The sequence below is a fragment of the Neolamprologus multifasciatus genome, chromosome 12, assembly GCF_963576455.1.
Source record: "Neolamprologus multifasciatus chromosome 12, fNeoMul1.2, whole genome shotgun sequence".
Lineage (NCBI taxonomy): Eukaryota > Metazoa > Chordata > Actinopteri > Cichliformes > Cichlidae > Neolamprologus > Neolamprologus multifasciatus.
In genome coordinates, this window is record NC_140450.1 from 651,936 (window position 1) to 672,158 (window position 20,223).

A 20,223-nucleotide genomic window follows, 5' to 3' on the forward strand; every position below is an offset into this window, starting at 1 on the left:
TCTGACTGGCTGTTCTCTCCAGCCAGCCAGGACAGTAGGTGGGCGGAGCTTGAAGCAGCATACGTCTCTCTGATCAGTGCTCTGATTGGCTGTGCTGCTCTGCCGCTCTGTGAGGATGACTGCAGCCCTCTGAGCGCTGCGGCCTATCAGAGCATCCCCACACAGGCAGCGGCGGTGTGTGCCGCTCTCACGGCTCTGCTAACAACTCTGGGTGACAGGCGGAAAGGGGGCGAGGCCAGAGAACGGACAACCAGTCTGCTACTTGCTGTTGCTCCACCCACCTGCGTGTTTGCCGTCACACATTTCCAGGTGAGTCTGCAAACATCAAACATGCACCTTTGCAGCACAGCTACTTCCTGTCTGACCCCGTGATGCATTCACTGACAGCTGTTTGATTTCCAGTGTGCTTTTGTTCATCAGGATCAGGTGTGGACTAGCTCCGCCTCCAGAGCAGCAGCACGGGGCCTGCTGGAGACGCTGCTGAGTGCAGGAGGGTGGAGAGACTCCGCCCACCTGCTGACTGGGGACACGGAGGGGAGCAGAGGGATTCTGGGAGGAGTCCTGGACATCCTGCAGCCACAGCTCACCAAGTGAGTGTGTGTGTGTGTGTGTGTGTGTACACTTGCCTTCCATCACTGAGGAGGACCAGTCCCTGGTGGAACAGCCACATTGTGAGGACCTTGGCCTTCTCCCCACAGAGAGTGCAGGGGTGTCTGCTCTGTACGAACATCCTCACATGAAGTTCTAAAACACGCGTGTTCAGCGCTCTGAGCTCCACTTGGTTCAAACTGTGTTTGTGTGATTGGCTCGTTATTTTTTCTGTGATTAAAAGACAGAAACAAGTTTGTTGAATATTCGTGTGTGTGTGTGTGTGTGTGTGTGTGTGTGTGTGTGTGTGTGTGAGCAGGGACTCGTGGCAGCGCTGTGAAGCCGTGAAGCTGGTGTTTGCCTGGAGTCTTCTGCAGGTCAGTTTGACCTTTGACCCCTTTCTGCTCTTTTCTGGAGCGTTCTCGATGCCACCTGAAGATGTTTAATGAGATGAGTTTGTATGAGGTCAGCAGGAACCAGGCTCCCCCTTCAACCCGTGTTTAAAGATATTTTTGGTTGCTCATGCTTTGATCGTCCCCCGCTTACCTGTGAGGGTGGTATGGTCCGAACAGGTGAGACTGTGGGCAGACGTGTAGGACTGCGGTGAGGCAGGTGTCTTTTATGAAGTGCGCTTCATTCTCATACACACCTGCTTCTTCTCCAGCCTCCATGTAGGAACTATTTCCTTTCTACTGTCTCCATCCGCCAGCCGCATCGCGGAGCAGGATAAAACCTGGCGGGAGGCAAACGGCGCTCCCATCTCGCTGCGTATCTTTTGGCTGGCGGATGGAGACAGTGGACAGAAAGTAGTTCCTCTGTGAAACAGGTTGGAGCTGATTGACCCATCAGGTGCTCTGTCTTCACCTGTGTGTTGGTGTTTCGGTGCAGGTGACCCGCCCAGGACTCTCACCTCACCTGTCCCGCCTCCTTCCCCCCTCCCTCCTCTTCAGTGACCACCACAGACTGGAGAACTGCATGCTGGGAGTTCGCTGTCTGCACCATATCGTGCTCAACACGGTAAAAACACACACAAACACACACTCAGCGTTAGGGCTGCTCAATTAATCGAATTTTAATCTGGATTACGATCTGGGCTTTCAACGATCATCAAAAATGACTGAGCCGATTATTAGCCCCTCCCTCGTGCTTTACTCTCGCGCTGCTCCGTGTGGCAAATCGAGCGCACCTCTCTGCATTTCGAACACGTGTCACAACAATTAAGAGCAGCGGTCCCCAGCCTTTTTTGCGCCACGGACCGGTTTATGCCCGACAATATTTTCACGGACCGGCCTTTAAGGTGTCGCGGATAAATACAACAAAATAAAACTAGTACTGGTACTGAAAAAAAGAAGATTTATTCATAACACACGTGAAAAGACCCAGGAAAACCGAGTAAACGATAAAAACGATAACAAAATAACGCTGAAAACCGATAAAAACCCTGAAAACTATACATTTCACACCTGAGCCTCAACTCTCGCGGCCCGGTACCAAACGACTCACGAGGCCCGGGGATTGGGGGCCGCTGATTAAGAGGAGCCGAGGGAAGCTCGGAAAGCTAAGCAGAAGTTATTTGGAGAGGAGAGTGACTGCTGTTGGTTGAAGAGAGGTAAAAAAACTTGAGTGGTGTGGAAACATTATGGGTTCAGAGTCAGACGTGGATCAAGTAGACACAGTGTGTAAACTTTGCTACAGTGTCGTAGCTGCACCACAGAGCAACACTGCAAAGTTCACTAAACATAGATGTTTACATTTTTCATTTATTTCTTATATTGCAAACATTTGCACTGTTATCAGTATTTGCACTATTTTATATTATTTTTAAAGTCATTATTCAACACGTTGTTATTGTTAAATAAATATCATCAAATAATCGAGATCTCAGTGAAAATAATCGTGATTATCATTTTTGCCATAATCGAGCAGCCGTACTCAGCGTAGTGTCTGCCATTGGATGATGATTGTGTGTGTGTGTCTGTGTGTACGTACGTGTGTGTGTGTGTGTGTGTGTGTGTGTGTGTGTGTGTGTGTGTGTGTGTGTGTGTGTGTGTGTGTGTGTGTGTCTTTAGCCGCCTGCAGAGCTGCATCAGTTCAACAGAGCCGAGGTTCTTTATGAGGCGTTATTCAAACACCTGTACAGGACTGAGGCCGCCATCATCCAGGTAACACACACACACACAGACAGACACACACACACACACAGAGAGACACACACACACACACACAGAGAGACACACACAGACAGACAGACACACACACAGACAGACACAGACAGACACACGCACAGACAGACACAGACAGACACACAGACACACACACACAGACAGACACAGACAGACACACAGACACACAGACACACACACACAGACAGACACACACACACACACAGAGAGACACACACACACACACACACACACAGAGACACACACACACACACACAGACACACACACACGGACACACACAGACACACACACACACAGACACAGACAGACACACAGACACACAGACACACACACACAGACAGACACACACACACACACAGAGAGACACACACACACACACACACACAGAGAGACACACACACACACACACAGACACACACACACGGACACACACAGACACACACACACACAGACACAGACAGACACACAGACACACACACAGACAGACACACAGACACACACACACACAGACAGACACACACACACACAGACACACACACAGACAGACACACAGACAGACACACACACACACAGACTCTGTCTGATGACCCGTCACTGACTCCGCCCCCTCCCACCCAGCTGGTCCTGTCCTGCCTTTTGGACCTGCTGGTGGTTCTGGAGAAGCCCCCCTCCTCTTCCACCTCCTCCCGCAGGAAGCCGTGTCGCCATGACAACGTGCTGCGTCTCATGCTGACCCACATGGAGGCGGAGAACAAGGTGGTGCTACGGCGCGTCTATGCTGCTGCTCTGCCGGCGTACATCGACAGGTGGGTTTGACCTTTGACCTTTGGTTACTATGGAAGCATCAGTGATTTAATTTATCTGGATGAAAATGTGACACATTAAACAAACTCTTTGTTAATATTAATTATCTGTTCATGATAATGATCACATTTATTGTTATTTATTACAAGTTTACGATATTGTACTAAAGTTAAAGTTTATATTGATTGTGTCTAAAATGTTTTTAATAAATTATCATTTGTGTTTTTGTATAATTATGAATGACAAATTATAAACGTTTTAATTTTTAATTATTTGTATATTTTTATATCTATACTATATATGGCTCATCACATTAAATTATGAGTCATTTGTCTCATTTTACTTTAAATATATTTAATCATAATTTCATGATTTCATATTTAATATAAGCTGCATGTTACATTAATTACTGTGAAGTGGTATATTTTATTGATAATGTATTTTTACCTGTTACTATAGAAAAACATTTAGAATTGTATGTAAATATTAAACCCACTTATAATACATTTAATTATTTATTAAATAATGTAGAAATGATAAATGCGTGTATTTGTTCTTTAGCGTCTGTAATGATTCATTTTTGTCAGTTTTAATTAAATGTTGTCAGTCGTGCTTTGATGACTCAGCTGTGATTAAAACAGAAAAGTCTTTTATGAATTTGTAGATAATCAGACTTCAGAGCTCGTTGTTGTTCTGCCTGCACAGCAGGGGGCGCCGCTGCTTCAATCTGATCTCAGAACAGTTTGAATGTTTTCCAGCTGCACGAATCCCGGCGAGTCTGAAGCCAAACTGTGGTTTTAGTGTTACAGTCGGGTTATGGTTGGCGTTCATGTTTGATGGTTACTGGAAGCAGCTAAGAAAAGCACATGTCAATGAGATGTCCCCACAAGGATATGAATACACACGTGTGTGTGTGTGTGGGGGCAGGGTGGGCGTGGCTGTGTGCAGACACCTGTGGCGGCTAGAGCGGGTGGTGCTCGGGTACCTGGAGGTCAGAGACCCACCTGAGGAGGCGAACCGGCTGAGGATGCTGGAGGCGCTGCAGAAGACGACCAGAGCGGCGTGGCCACGGTAACGGCTCACACATGGCTGCGAGTTTGAAGCTTTTACTTACTTCCTGTCCTGATGGCGTTGGACCGTCCGTATGACGTGCTCGCGTGTTTCCCCTCGTCAGGATGGCGTGTCGTGTCGACGTGTTGCTGCGTTGCTTGCTGCGGCTGATGGTTGACGTCTCCTCGGACTCGGAGCTCTGTGATTCGCTCAGACGGCAGCTGATGGATGAAAGCGCCGCCTGCCTCCGGCTGCTGGACGCCGCCTCACACGGACGCGTGCAGGTGAGTCACCTGTTGCGTGACGCTTCATGATGTCATCATCCTGCAGTTTTTCCTCGTGAGTTCAGGATTGTAATCTGAGTCGTCCTGTTTATTTGTCATGGATGAATATTGTAATATATGTTTTCTTATTAATATTCATATTTATTATCAGATTACATTAAAGGCCTCAGAGTAATCAGAGTACTGGCGTGTGTCAGCGTGTTCTGTGCTCTTCCTGCTGTCGTGTGAAGCTGATGTGATAAAATTATGAGGACATTTTGCAGAAACGTGTTGCACACACTCAAGTGTGTTTACACTGAACCTTCATGCTCTTAATTTGAAAGAGTTATCCTTGCTTAACATCTGGCCACACCCCTTCCTGTTTGAGTTTCTCAGATGAACTTGAAAAGCTGCTGTTTAATGTGGAGGGGGTGGAGTTTGCATGCTGGTTGTAGCGATAGATAATCGATCAGTGTAAATTATTGATTGTACCGACGCCACAAACTCTGATCTGATCCGTTTCTCTCTCAGCGCCTCCTCCAGGAGGTTGACAGCAGCTGCTGCAGCCTGGAGGTGCTTGGTTGCCTAGCTACAGCAGCCACTGCGACCGACAGGTGAAGCTGCGAGCCTGGAGGCGGAGCTTTAAGAGCCACGGCGAGCAGCTGCGGCCTCCTGACACGGCAGCACGTTGGCGAAGCTTACGGCACGTCACGGGAAGTAATCTGGATACAGGAAGTTTGAAGAGCCGTGCGCTGACAGGTTTGACGGCGCAGAACTGAACTCTGGGAACTCTCACGTGTGTGCGACTGTGACGCGGCGCTCTGCATCTTCAGGTTATTGCTTCATAACCGTGTGATTAATAAACGTCATCGTGGGGCGTGAACGGCTCCGCGGAGAAAACCAAACATGGCCGACTGTTTTCATCCTCGTCTCTGTAGATGGACACAGATCTGTGATGATGTTAGAGAGACGCGATCGGAGCGCCGATATCGCATCACTCTGATCATGGCGCGACGGCACACGACCTGCTGCAGGGTAGGGCTGAGCGATATGGCCTAAGATCCATATCACGGTGTAATTTGAAGCGTGTGCGGTAACGATATATATCACGATATATTCTTTTCTTCTGTATAACGTGTTTTCCACACTTAAAATCCTTTAATTGTCTCAAAAATCGAGAGTGAGCCTTATGTATGAATTCTGGTTGTGCTTACTGACCTCGAACCGATTTTATGTGCACGGCGCTAAAAAATGTGACAAAAATGTTTAGTGCGACTTTGCTAAGCTACGAAGCCGCAGCGTTTGATTGTTGGAGCGTTACAGCTACCGTAGTCTGGAGCCTCTCGGAGTAATCTGGGTCCTAAACTCCGTCTGCTTCAGGTCCCAAAGTCAAACGAACACTGAGAGTTAAAAGTCCATGAAAACAGAATTTATTACATTTAACGGAGTTAGAAGTTAGCAGGAAGTTAGCTCGCTAGCTTCCACCTAAACATGATATAGCATGTTCTGACTGAGAGATTTCTGAAGCATTCAAACGTACAGCTCTGTTATCACTTCCAACATAAATGAAGACAGAAAACTAAACAGCAGTGACGTTTGTAGGGTTACTGAAGTTGGGCTAGCTGGTAGATAATGATGTGCTACGTGATCGCTAGCGACACAGCTATGTTAGCATAAACACAGTGGAGCTGCAGGATTTAAGCTAACACTTTTCCACTCGATAAAAGTTAACGTGAGGGTTCCTGATGGTTAGAGACAAATACAGTCGCATGGCAGGATGCTGTAAACGGACCAAACTTCAGTCAGGAGAACAACTGAGAAAATCCATCCACAATACAAGGTTAGTCATTAATATACTGCAACAACATGGGAACAGAGCAGCTGTGATAGAATACAGCATTAATGAATCAATGGTACAGAAGTGGAGGAAGCAAGAAGAAGGAGTTGAATAAAGTTTGATTTCTCTGACTGCTTTGTTTCTTGTGTCTTATAATCTCGTGCACCTTATGGTCTGAAAAATACGTATTTGACTTTATTTTGCACACTGCAGTTTAATATTGCAAAGCTCCTCTTTTTAACTTCAGTGGATATTATACATGGTTATGCTCAGGATGTGTCAGCACATTTCTACTGGAGATGCCTTTGGTTAAACCTTCAGCAAGGAATTTGCATTTGCACTGTTAAATGTTTATATAGCTTTAATGCACATAAAAAACTGCTGCTTGTTTAAGTGAAAATAAATGGATGTTTTTTTGCGCTAGCAAAGTTGTGGAGTTGCCTTTTGTCTCGCATCAATTATATCATCAGTTATATCGTTATCGCCAATTTTCAAATCTATATCGAGATAAATATTTTTGGTCCTATCGCTCTGCCCTACTTTCGACCAAATCAGGCGCAGCTTGATGACACCATCAACATGCGCTATCGCAGTAGAGCGGCATAGTCAAAATCTCTAGACCCCCCCCCCCCCCCCTACTGCAGGCTTTCATTGAAACAGCTGACCTTTGACCCGGGCTAATCAGTGCCTGTGACACTGAAGGTAAAAGCTCATAGATTAGGAGTCGTCACATACGGACGGGTGTAGTGTGATTGCTCCTCATAAACCCGGAACCAGCAGACTACCCATGGTGCACTGCAGCTGGTTTTACTCTGATGACTCGGGCTAAGGATCTCTTCATCCTTCAGCCCTGATGTAAGCACCTCGGGGTCACAGAGGTCATCCATGGCCTCAGTGTTTCAAAGTCACCAGCAGGACGATGACAGTAGGCGTCAGTCAGACGGGTGACCGTGCACCGAGCTGCACCCAATGAGAATAATACAGAGAAAACCCCAAAATCAGACGACCCCCAACGAACAAGCACTTGGTGACCGTGGGAAGGAAAACAGGAAGAAACCTGCAGCAGAACCAGGCTAAGGGAGGGGCGGGGTGACAGGACAAAGACCCGCTGTGGGACAGAGCCACAGATGAATAATAACTAATGATTACATGCAGACAGGTGAATAAACACAGAGAAGAAGAAGAACCTCAAAGGTCTCCTGCTGCGGCCGTAGACATCTTCCACTTCCTGTCTGAGCCTCGAGAACAGCACTGTGGCTCTGTGCTGGACAGGAAGTGATGTCGCAGCACTGCAGGTGGCTGCAGTAACAGCTTCTGTTCTGCAATGACTTGTGTCTACAGTTTATATAAAGTTTATATCAAAGGTGAATTCACATGAACGCATTAGCATTAGCAGTGAGCTAGCTCTGCCGTTTCTGTCTCTGAATAAACGTTTTCATCAGCGTGTTGTGATCGGAGGGAGACTTCAGACTGGGGGCAGTTTCTGGTTTAAAGGGCTCGCAGCACTGGTCTGCACTCAGACCTCAGCAGCAGAGATGGGCGAGTTACTGTAATCTGATTACTTTTTTCAAGTAACGAGTAAAGTAAGGGATTACTATTGCAAAAACGGTAATTAGATTACCGTTACTTTCCCGTAGGAACGCTGCGTTACTGCGTTACTAAAACCGTGATTTTGTTTGCGAGAATGTCTCATGACAGTGACGTAAGCGAGTGCGACGTTCGTGACAACAGCTGTGTGCAGATCAACAATGGATCATATATCGAGTGCAGAGAGAGTATGAGCGTGCAGCGTTTAAAGCGTGGAAGTACTGACCTTACTTTGAGTTTGATTCCATAAAAAGTGACAAAAACATTAGTGTCCGTTGTGCGTGGGAAGAAAACTTCTTTTTACAGAGAAAAAAACCCCTAAACTTCCAAACAAGCACCGAGTAGCTACGACGTAATGGGAAACTCACAGAGAAACTCGCGGATTCTTCCACTGACCGCTGCACACCTGCACCAGGGTAACCCTCCGCCTACCCCACTCCTGCTTTACAGGTGAAAATAGAGCAACAGGACTGCTAGTCTTTGACTTTATTTATTTTCTGCTGTGTTTTACTTGCATCTATTTGAAAGACTGAGTGTAAACACACAAAATATTTTATTTTATGTGCTGGGATGTGCAACTAAGTAACTAAGAAAGAAAATACTTTTGAAAATAAGTAATCAGTAAAGTAATGGGATTACTTTTTGGGGAAGTAATCGGTAATTAGTTACTGATTACTTTTTTCAAGTAACTTGACCAACACTGCTCAGCAGACAAAGTCTCTGCACCTTTAGCCTCTGTGGACGTTTCACATGAATAAAATATAAGTTAACCTGCTGACCTGAAGCAAAGCGCTGATTACCGCGACCACATTTCTGTGTGCTGTCCTGCTGCAGGTCGTGCTGCTCTCTGAAGTCTTTCCTCTCGTCACATCTGTCAGATGACCTGTGATCCACAGCTGCTCGTTCGCAGTCCTGACTGTTACTTCCTGTACAGCAGGTCTGTACAGGAAGTAGGACACTGTCATGTCAGACACTGTTCAGCTTGTACTTTCATAACCAGAGACCCTCTGACACAAACTGAAAGGGACCTAAAAAAGCCGGCTCACTGTAACACCTGTGCAGTGTTTCACAGGTAAGTCCAGCACGTCCTGTGGCTCTGCGGGTCAAACAGCCACGTGGAGACTACAGCACACTGTCCACTCCTCCACATTCATACTGAAGTTCTGTGAGTGATGATGAGACAGGTCGCTGAAGAACAGTACACTACGTTTGATTGGTCCAGCCCAATGTCTGACATCACTTCCTTAAAAAAAGCTGTACTGGAGCCAGACGCTAGCGAAACGTCTGCTCTCGTCAGCAGCGAGGTTTACTTTGAAAACTTGAGATTTAATCTGATCAGCGTTTAATCTGAAAGTCTGTCACACGGTTAAAAATGTCCACCTGTCGGATCGATGGATGTGAATAATATGACAACAGCTGCGTCACACCTGTGCGTGCTCGTCCTCTTTGTCTCTGCAGGAGACTTTTAACAGTGCATGACGTGAGGTCTACCTAACCATCATCACTGTAGGACAGGGGTGGGCAACTCCAGGCCCCGAGGGCCGGTGTCCTGCAGGTTTGAGATCTCACCTTTGGTCAACACACCTGAATCACAGGATTAGTTCGTTACCAGGCCTCTGGAGAACTTCAGGACATGTTGATGAGGTCATTTAGCCGTTTAAATCAGCTGTGTTGGTTCAAGGACACATCTAAACCCTGCAGGACACCGGCCCTCGAGGCCTGGAGTTGCCCACCCCTGCTGTAGGAGCTCATCACAGAGACGACGAACTTTAACATCTGTATTATCTGCTAAACATCTATCGTCTAAAAAACAAGAAGCCAAACTCCCCCGTGATGTGGCACACTTGGTACAGCCCACTTAGGTTTGTCATGGTTGAATAATCCAAGAAGATGTTCTTCGGTCTCTGCCTGATCACTTTACTTTGACAGCGCTGCAAACCCTCGGCCTCTCTCAGTGAGCTTCATGATGTAGTCACCTGAAATGGTTTCCCCTCACAGGTGTGTCTGTCAGGGTTCATTTGTGGAGTTTCTTGCCTTCTTAATGACATTGGGTCCATCAGGTGCGTTGTGCAGCAGTCCGGTTGGTGCACAGCTGACAGCCCTATTTGACAACTGTTAGAATTCATATTATGGCGAGAACCAATCAGCTAAGTAAAGAGAAACAACAGTCCGTCATTACTTTAAGAACTGAAGGTCAGTCAGTCGGAAAACTGCTAAAAATTTGAATGTGTCCCCAAATGCAGTCGCACAAAACATCAAGACTACGATGAAGCTGTCTCACACGAGGACGCCCCAGGAAAGGAAGACCAAGAGTCCCTCTGCTGCTGAGGATACATTCATCCGAGTCACCAGCCTCAGAAATCACAAGTTCACAGCAGCTTAGATCAGAGCCCAGATAGATGCCACACAGAGTTCAGATACACAAATTAAAAATAGTGCTGTCAGTGTTAAAATGACGTTAACGCCATAACCGCATTAACACGGCAAATCTCCGTTAGCGAGTTAGCACGGATCGCCCCGTGCGTGCAGCTGCATGGCGTGCTCAGAGCTGCGGTTCCTCTGGTGTCCAGCAGAGGCAGCAGTGAGGCAGTCCCCCCCAGAATAAAGAGCTGATACACAAAGTGTTTGGTCTCCACAGACACGCTCATGTTGCTGTAGGTGTTATAGCTTAGAAATATGGTATCTAAGCAGATTCTTACTCTGGATGGCATTACCTTGGTCTCCAGTAACACTGTGAGGAACCTTGGAGTCATTTTTGACCAGGATATGTCCTTCAACGCACATATTGAACAAATATGTAAGACTGCTTTCTTCCATTTGTGCAACATCTCTAAAGTTAGAAATATCCTGTCTCAGAGTGACGCTGAAAAACTAGTTCATGCATTTATTACTTCCAGGCTGGACGACTGCAATTCATTATTATCAGGATGTCCAAAAAACTCACTGAAAAGCCTTCAGTTAATCCAAAATGCTGCAGCAAGAGTACTGACAGGGACTAGAAAGAGAGTAAATGGTAAATGGCCTGTATTTGTATAGCGCTTTTACTAGTCCCGCCTAGGGACCCCAAAGCGCTTTTACACGTCCAGTCATCCACCCATTCACTCTCACATTCACACACTGGTGGAGGCAAGCTACAGTTGTAGCCACAGCTGCCCTGGGGCAGACTGACAGAGAGAGCATATTTCTCCTGTTTTGGCAGCTGCCTCCTGATTGCATCACTTGCGGCCACCACAACCTCCTGACGTCTGTCTGACGGGCGCCATCAAGGGACATCCTGTCCCAAACAACCAATCGGCAAACATTAGCAGAACACTAATGCAAAATGGTCCACTCAGTCCATTCACAGAGGAAAAAGAGATGATAGGGTGGGGCCAGGTTTCACAATGAGCTCACCCCAAACCCTGGCTGATTGTGACCCACACCTGTTTTCATACTTTGGCTGATGTGATTAGGTAGAGGATCATTAGGGGGTCCTTTTGTCCCTTTGGGTGGGTTACTCCCACAAAGCTTTAATCTGGGACTCTCCACCGCGTGACCCTGGAACTGAAGAAGCTTCTCGAATGAAACATCTTCGAGCAACTTAAAGAAGTCCAGACGCTTTTCTTTCCAAGCTCCTTACCCAGATAGCAAGGAAACATTGAAACAATGTTGAGTCAATATCAGGCGATGTCATTGAATCAACGTTGAGGTGTGACGTTGACCTAACGTCACTCTTGCACCTTTTTTTAATGTTGAAACAACGTCAGATTTTAACGTTGAAACAATGTTGAAACCTGACATTAATTCAACGTTATATTTTCTAATACTGATGACATTGAAACACTGTTGAGCTATGGTGTTGATTTTCCACCTCTTTCGCACAGTTGCTTTTTATTAAAACAACAGTTAAATCATGACTGGAAATCTACCTCTTTATAAGTATTTTAACCAATACTAAACTACTGCATGTTTCCATCAATACTTAAACCACCTAAACACATAATTGTACTTATTCCTCAAATTGGACACCCTTTATTAAAAAAAAGTCTCACAATGTATCATGTCAATATTAATATCCGAAAATAAGAAAGCATTGCATGTGATGTAACAGAGAAAAAAATAAACAAAAAAAGGTCAATAGGCATGTTTTGTTTGCTAAATACTTTATTAAAAGACAGTTTCCTGTTTACATTTATATGTTTCACAGAAGTTTGTAATTTTTACTCCGGGATGGGGATGCATGATGTGCGTCCTGCACCACCCATACGATCTGGGGCGTATCGGAGCCATTTCTGCACTGCTTGTGCAAAGACAAACTCGGACATAGAGTTTGCCCCTAACTGCTGCGTCAGGCCATCTAGGAAAAAAATACACACACACAAACAAAAAAAGTGAATTAGAGCACATGAATAAGCTCTTGTTAACTGTCTTCAGCGGGGAGAAAGTATGTAAACTCCTAGGCTGATAAACATGAAAGTCACCAGGCGTAAATCTGCAAACTGCCGCGTTTGATTCCCAAAGAGCTAGAGCGGAAAAAGTGATAAGTCTTAGCATGGTGTGCCGTGTATCCTTTAAAACAAAATAAACATGGGGTCCTCGGGCTGTACAACTGCAACCCGAGGACTAAACAAGCCAAAGACCAAAGATCTCCAGATTAACCGGACATGAAAGTCTTGTTATTAAGAAAGACAAAGTAATATAGCAAAACCCGGACATAGGAAATGTGAAACACACCCAGCAGATCAATTGATCCTTTTATTGTTCACTTTAGGCTCATAAAACTACAAAAAACGGTAAAACTTACCAAATATGCATCTGCAGAGTGCTGTATCTTTAAATGCCCTTTTTTGCTCTGTCTGGTCCTTGGTTTTTTTCCTGCCCAGTTGAGTACTGAGGCCAGCTCGTTTGTAATGGCATAAGCCATTACACGGCGGACTCGCACCTTCTCTGTGGTCCCTCCAATCAAGGCAAAGCGTCTCACCTATAGACACATTTTAAGAGATTTAGCGTGTCTCGTGTCTTACATGTGTATGCAAGTGCTTGTGTGTTTAATCAACAGGCCGTTGTTATGTATTTAAATCACATCTGACAGCTATTACACTTTATAGTTACAAAGTGTACATAACCTTTATATACTTACCATTGCCTTATTGGCCTCTTGTGATTGAAGAGCTGCCTCTGCATTGTTTAGCTCCTCAATGTTGTGCAAGGGCAAATCCAGAGGCAGTACCCCAGCATCTACCGATTCATTGCAGCAGGGATGGCGGATGGCTCTGACCTCCTCACGGAGTTCGTTAACAGCTCTGGTCTGACAGCATAGCTAATATCTTTTGTGAGGTTGCATCTGTTTCAAAGAACAATTCTAGAAAGATTAATGTCTTAAGCAGTGAGAGGCGAAAAACGAATATATCCATAAGTGATGGTGAAACATTCTGCATGTATAAGTTGTTCCAACTGCTAAAAGTGTTTGCTAGTTTTTGCCTGTCACATATATTTGATATTTGTATCACCAGTGTGTGAATTGTGTGTGAATGGGTGGATGACTGAATGTGTAAAGCACTTTGGGGTCCTTAGGGACTAATAAAGCGCTGTACAAATACAGGCCATTTACCATTTATACCATTTAAAATCTGAAATTCCAAGATTTTTGAACTTGCCTTGTAATAGTGGCCTCACAGAGTCTCTGGAATCTACAGAAAATGTTATGATAAACCACTGTACAGATTGGGAGTAGCTGTTATACAGTTCCCACCACAGACACGAGCACTGTGTGGGATTTGGGAGAAATCGCCACGGGAACCACAGTAACTGTCACTGTAAATAAAGTCTGTTTGAGTCTGCTCATTACCTCAGAATGATCAAGTACATCACTAAATAATTTATTACGTGTCATTACTTGAAATTAAAATAGTAAATAATTTATTAAATTTTTAAAATGAAATTAATTATATTTACTTATTTGCATAGTTTATAAATAATTTCCATTTTAATGAATGAAATTTAATTATTTTGTGCTGTATTTTTAAAAACTGAATTTTGGCACTCCCAGCCCTCCGTACTTTACAGCCTGAACAATGAAAAAATGTCCAAATTTGCATTTGAGTGTTTTGTGTATTTGCTGCATCTGCATCATTTTTTTAATATTTATTCTTTAAAAACATAATGTTCAGTTTATTTCAATTAGAAAACATCACGTGTCCAATACGACCCAGTAATTTATTCTTCAATAATTTAATTTAAAATAAAAACACTATTTATAAATCAGTATTTCAAAATGAATTATTAATCCATCACTAAATACTTCAAATCAAAAATGAATTTCACAAAAAAAGAATTAAACTCTCAATAAAACCCTCGATTCAAAAACCAGTTTTGAATTGCAAATTAAAAAACACATTTTCAAAATATGCTGTTCTACATTTGTGCTGGTTTGTTATGAATGAGCTATTATTGTTGGAGTTACTGTATTAATCTTGAGAGGCTCGACTGTTTCTGTTTCACAACCTTTACACAGTAAAGAAGGGGCAGGTTGGGTGAGCTCTAAAAGCTTTTATTAATATCTTTAAAATGATAGCAGCACAAACGAACATTTTTGCAGCACAAACATTTGACACACCGATTTTTTTGGATTGGAAGAAGGTGGGGAGGGGAAACTTCACTCAGGTCAATGAGCAAATTAGCCACAGAGCGATGTAAGGAGCTCTCTGATTGGTTGGACAGACAGTCAGCCAGCGTACTTTTTAAGGCTTCCTTTCCTTCCTTATTTCCTTTCCTTTCCCTCCACAGTGTGCTGGACTCCATAATTCCCTGTATCTGCCAGCTGTAGTAAATCTGTCCAGTCTCATTGTACTTTCTGCTCCTCTTCCTCACTAACGGTGCCTGAATGATCATGTTTAACCAGCATCCCTGCGTTCTGCTCACCTTTCTCTCACCTCACCTCCTGAATCCTTTTAGATTCAGTCGGACTCTGAAACTCTGATTCCTCTTGAACTCTTTGGAGCTTGATTTGTTTCAGGGTTTGAACACTGAGTCACTCTTTGTCCATCATGGGTCGATCTCTCTTTGGTCTCTCCTGCTTTCTTCTTCATCGCTGTTCATTCTGGTCAGTTTCATTTCCTTTACGTGACCCACAGCACAGACGACATTAATATGTACAAGCTCCTGGGAAGTGTTCCAGTTTAACTTATTATCATTTAAAAACAGTTTTAATCATCTTCCTTTAATCAGGCTATTTGGAATATTTATCATATTTTACTCTGAACACGATTCAAAGTAAAAAGGTTCACGCATGTGTGACCTGCTGCTACCTGGAGCTGAATGTTTCCTACACATTAGAACAAATGAGCATCTTAAATGTTGAATTTGGATCAAACTGGAAGACAATTTATCAGCTGCTGATTTTAATGAGGGCTCTGATGCTGATGCTACGTTGAGCTTGATTATGTACAGGAAGACTGTGGTGTGTCGGCTTCAGCAGCATCTTTGTTGTGGAAAAGTGTTCAAATCTGAGGTGTTTACAGCAGTTGTGTGGCTCTGCAGATCCAACAGATGACAAATGTAAACCTGAGCAGAATTTGATTCTCTGCAAGTTTGATCATTTTTATGATGACTGAATGACATCGTGGGTAGATCCCAGCAGTCCTGTTTAGAGTTACAAACTAGGCATGCAACGGTACCAATTTTTTCACACCGATACTTGGATCTGAGTATTTGCCGATACAGAGTACAAAAACCGATACTTCTACCACACACACACACAATTGCAATGAATTGGAAGACAGGTTTTATTTTATTCTCTGCCAATAATAAATAAAATCTTAATAAAAATGACCACAAAAAAATTTCAAGTGAAAAATAAGCACTTCTGTTAAATTATTGCAGAGTCTCCACATTGTAATTTTACAAAATACCACTGAACTATTGGCACTGTCTCGAGCTTTCAGAATAATAAATAAACACTTCTGTTTGGAATAAAATAAACTTTTAAATTGTTGCAGAGTGTCCATATTGTAAACAAACAAACAAAATAACAAAAGTATTTGGCATTGACGAACAAACTCCTCATCTGCCCGTGGATCATCAGTCCACTGTGCCGTTAAACCAAGGACTGACATCGCGCACACACTGCTTGTCTTTACCTCTTCAGAAAGTTTTGGCACCATTATCTCCCTGATGTGTGGGCGGCTGGGAATTTCATATCGCAGCTCGAGTATGCTGAGAAGACGGTGCAATCCTATGTTTTCCACGACCGGCATTGGCTGGTCATCCAGAGGGATAAAATGAGTCAGAGCCTCTGTTATTTTAACTGCCCGTGGATTTTCTCTTGACATTTTTCATCGCTTTTCCAAAACCTGAGTTAAAGTTGGCTGTTCCACACTGCTGACATTTTGTTTAGCCTAGCTACAGCAGCCTCCAGTTTCTCTTTTTTATCTGGAGCCGCCAGTCTCACTCGTCTAACCCTGTGCCTGTTTAGCGCGGGATGTCCCCCTAGTGGCCAATCTAAAAAACTACAACAGAAATGACAAGCCACCCTCTGATTAATGAAATAAGTTGGTATCAGTTCATGGTATCGGTTAACTTTTACGAGTATGAGTACACACACATTTTACAGTATCGGTATCGGTGCATCCCTACTACAAACCCACTCATGTCTGATTATGGAAGAAAGGAAGAACTCTGACCGTCACATCAGGTGAGGGTTCATCAAACATCTGTGCCCAGTTACACCCCCCACTGTTCAAAGGAAGGTACAGTCGTCTTTCTAAGCACATGAAATGATTTTATTATGATTTTATTATGTGAGGTGTTTGTTACAGAGGAATTCTTCACTGTGAAGAAGTCCCACAAATATTGGCACTAAACAGCCCCGCAGGCTGGAAGAGCTCAGCGTCACCCAGCTGGTTACTGTAGCACAAAGTGTGCAGAAATAATAACACGTATCAAACCTGATGAATAATCTGGATCTCACTTTGTCCGTACAATAGGATTTACTGAGATTTCTGCTTTGCAACAAACCCATTAATACTACTGCTACCACAGATAATACTGATGTTATTAAAGTGTCCACACAGTGAGCTCAGGTTTCTGATAAATGAAGTCATGTATTGATCCTGCTCAGCTCACTTTATTCTGTTAACAAGCGTCATATGAAGCTTTGACACACGACACAGATTTCAGATGCTAAAGAGGCTTTATTGAAACAGAGACAATCATCAGAATAAAGTGATACAGAGCTAATCAATCAGATTGATTGGATCAATGATCGCTGGTATGAGATCACAGTGATTGAAGATCATTACAGAAAGGAAAGAAAAACCATCATCAAACCATTTTAACAGAAACATCTTTCTGCTCAGTGAGCATGCTCAGCTCTGTTACCATGGTTACCCTCACTGATTAAAACACACATAAATGGGAACACCGCTGTTGCCGGTGTTGAGGCTCTCTTGGATGACGTTGACCCCGGCACTCTGGTACAGCTCCACAGCTCCTTGGTTGGTGATCACAGTGAAGGCCTTGATGGGGTTTTTGCTGCTGTCTTTCACGTACCACAGGTACACCTTGTTTCCTCTGGTCCCCTCGTTCAGGTCCTGGTCCACCAGCAGGTAGCCCACTTTTTCATACTCTTCATATTCGCTCTGGTTTGTGGAGACTTGCAGATCTCTGACGGCATCCTTGGGGTAAGTGCTCAGGCGGTACCAGAGGAAGATGGTAGGCGCAGGACTACCTCCCACCTTTGCACCCCTGTTGGTGTTTTCATCCACTCGGATGTAGCCATTGTTGAAGTTATCCCCATCTCCACTGCAGTTAATAGTGGTCTTGATCTCAGAGATGTAGGTTTGTTTCTCCCTCTTCACAAACAGGTAGATCAGGTTTCCTCCATTATTGCGGTTCAGGTCACAGGCCAGTCTCTCCCAGTCTTTAAACTTCTGAGCTTCTTTATTTGCATCTTCAGTGGCATCAATGTCCACGATGGGAACATTCTTCTCAGACTTGGAGTACCACAGGTAGATTTCGTCTCCAGCTGTTCCCTCATTGAGGCTTTTATCGATCCTTGTATATCTTGCTTCGAGCAGGCCACTGGTCATCTCTTGGCTGAATGAAAATTGAATGGTGGAGATTCCTGTGCCCGTGCCTTTCTTGTACCAAAGGTAGATGAACTTTCCTCCAGCTCCTTGGTTTAGATTAACAGTAACTTTTTTGAAGCCTTGCTTACTGAAAGTCTGCTCATCCTCTTGATTCCAAGACACTTGGAGTTCAGTGATGCACTCGGGCATTTTGAGTTCCTGCATTAACGAAGTTAAAGGAAACACACAGAGACAAAAATGGAGAGAAATCAGCAATGGGCTTAAAAGACTAACTAATAACAATAATTCTGCAGGACATTTGTAATGGCATCATTAATAATACCTGCAGCACCTCTATAAAACAAAAGTTTTGTGAATCAAATGCTATTCTGGAAAACATGAAGATGACTGTTTCAATGAGAACATGTTAATTAGAGGCTCAGCTGCAGGGTGGCATTTTACAGCAGAATGAAATAAAACGGATGCAGAGCAACTTACGAGTGTGCAGAGACGCTGTGTGGCTGGATGAAGTCTTCTGGACGGCTGAACGCTGCTGATCTCTGACAGAAACTCCTGCCTTTATATACACGACAGGAGCAGCAGGATTATGAAATCACTGTGTTTTTTTAGTTGGAATTACATGTGCAGATAACGAACTCAACTGAACTACCCAATAAACTGACCCACCCAATGGTTTCTCTGTTCCACAGAATCCACTGTGACCTCTTGAGTCAGGCCATTTTGGGTCACGATACAAGAGAAGATCATTTATATAACATCTTTAAAAACATCAGTAGACACAGTCATTAAAGACGTTTCAGTGTTTATTTGGCTCAGAGCCTCCTCAACGTTAAAGAAAAAACAACTAAATCGCACAAAACTACAGTAACATCCAGATAAAAATCAGACAAATATAAATAAAAAATATAAAAAAAGAGTAAGATAAATAAATACAGATTACTAAAAGAGTCAGTGATATATACAGTGTGTAATATAAACTGTCCAATATTTCAGCAGGTCAGTGTCCTGATGGCTTGTAAGTAGAAACTGTCCCTGAATCTGCTGCTGTGGGTGTGGACGCTCCTGTATCACATGAAGAGTGTGAGGCTGTGCTGGGACCAGAGAGGATCCTCTGGGCGTCCTCCTGCAGCGCTGCCTGTGGAGGTCCTGGATGGCTGACAGCTCGGACCTGGTGATACGCTGTGCTCAGTGGCGTGTCTAGCAGGGTGGCCTGGGGGGGCACAGGCCACCCCCCCAACCAGACTGCCCACCCCAGGTGCCACCCCAAAGGTAAAACAATAAAATTCAATCAAATATCAAATGTACGATTATGTTTTCACAGTGAAGCTCAGATATCCGAGTGTAAGTGAATGCAGCATCGGCTTGTGCATTATGTGCATCACGTTAGCAAAGGTAGGAGAGCCAAGCATGAAAGAGGCACCGCAGGAAACAATTTTTCGGTGAAAGAAAATGAGGAGAGAATAAATGTCCCGGTAAGTAATATTAAGTTTGTTGAGTTTAGTGAACTTGAGATTAGAATACCAAGGAAAAAATAACACTTAAAGAATGATTCGAATATTTCAGACAGTATGCTACTGACCTGTGAGGATTAGAGATATATTTTACTGCTATTGTTAATGATCATCATCATTACCATTGCATTAATAATACAGTTTACAGTATTGATGTTGTATTCAGATGTTTAAATATATTGGTACCCAATTAGCCTTTATTACAGGTGCAGTTATAACCACTCTAAACTGTTGAGTTGAATCTATAATCTAAATGCTTTTGAATGCTTGTTATAATCTGAAATGTGTACGTGCTGGCCTTCTGTCTGGTGGAAAAGGTTACAAGGTTCAGC

At 43.9% G+C, this 20,223-nt stretch overlaps 2 protein-coding genes and 1 long non-coding RNA gene across 6 annotated transcripts in view; 1 reads left to right on the plus strand and 2 right to left on the minus strand.

Moving 5' to 3' along the window:
• Positions 1–11,482, plus strand: part of tti2 (TELO2 interacting protein 2) — a 13,159-nt gene extending 1,677 nt beyond the window's left edge. For 3 of the 4 annotated variants that reach the window (XM_085179614.1, XM_085179615.1, XM_085179616.1), the window contains exons 2-10: positions 1–309; positions 403–590; positions 908–965; positions 1,477–1,605; positions 2,658–2,750; positions 3,391–3,578; positions 4,504–4,647; positions 4,751–4,910; positions 5,421–11,482. The exon at positions 1–309 is cut by the window's left edge and continues 181 nt beyond it. In XM_085179614.1, the coding sequence (XP_085035740.1) occupies positions 1–309; positions 403–590; positions 908–965; positions 1,477–1,605; positions 2,658–2,750; positions 3,391–3,578; positions 4,504–4,647; positions 4,751–4,910; positions 5,421–5,507 (1,356 nt within the window). In that variant the 3' untranslated portion in view covers positions 5,508–11,482. The remainder of the gene's footprint in view (positions 310–402; positions 591–907; positions 966–1,476; positions 1,606–2,657; positions 2,751–3,390; positions 3,579–4,503; positions 4,648–4,750; positions 4,911–5,420) is intronic. The other variant, XM_085179617.1, reaches the window with a different exon arrangement.
• A 1,108-nt stretch (positions 11,483–12,590) lies between these two features.
• LOC146506041 (uncharacterized) lies at positions 12,591–14,086 on the minus strand. The gene is made up of 2 exons (XR_014877144.1): positions 13,433–14,086; positions 12,591–13,273 (listed from the first exon to the last, which is right to left on the minus strand). It is a non-coding gene; the product is annotated as an uncharacterized LOC146506041 (long non-coding RNA).
• Positions 14,087–17,463: 3,377 nt separating this feature from the next.
• Positions 17,464–18,965, minus strand: LOC146506042 (uncharacterized). The gene is made up of 2 exons (XM_085179619.1): positions 18,858–18,965; positions 17,464–18,578 (listed from the first exon to the last, which is right to left on the minus strand). The coding sequence occupies exon 2, from the start codon at positions 18,567–18,569 to the stop codon at positions 17,682–17,684; it is 888 nt and encodes a 295-aa protein (XP_085035745.1). The 5' UTR covers positions 18,570–18,578; positions 18,858–18,965; the 3' UTR covers positions 17,464–17,681.
• Between the last annotated feature and the right edge of the window lie 1,258 nt (positions 18,966–20,223).

What these genes read in the sequence shown, in the direction of transcription:
- LOC146506042 (XM_085179619.1), bottom strand. Translation starts at nt 18,569, where the DNA reads ATGCCCGAGTGCATCACTGAACTCCAAGTGTCTTGGAATCAAGAGGAT.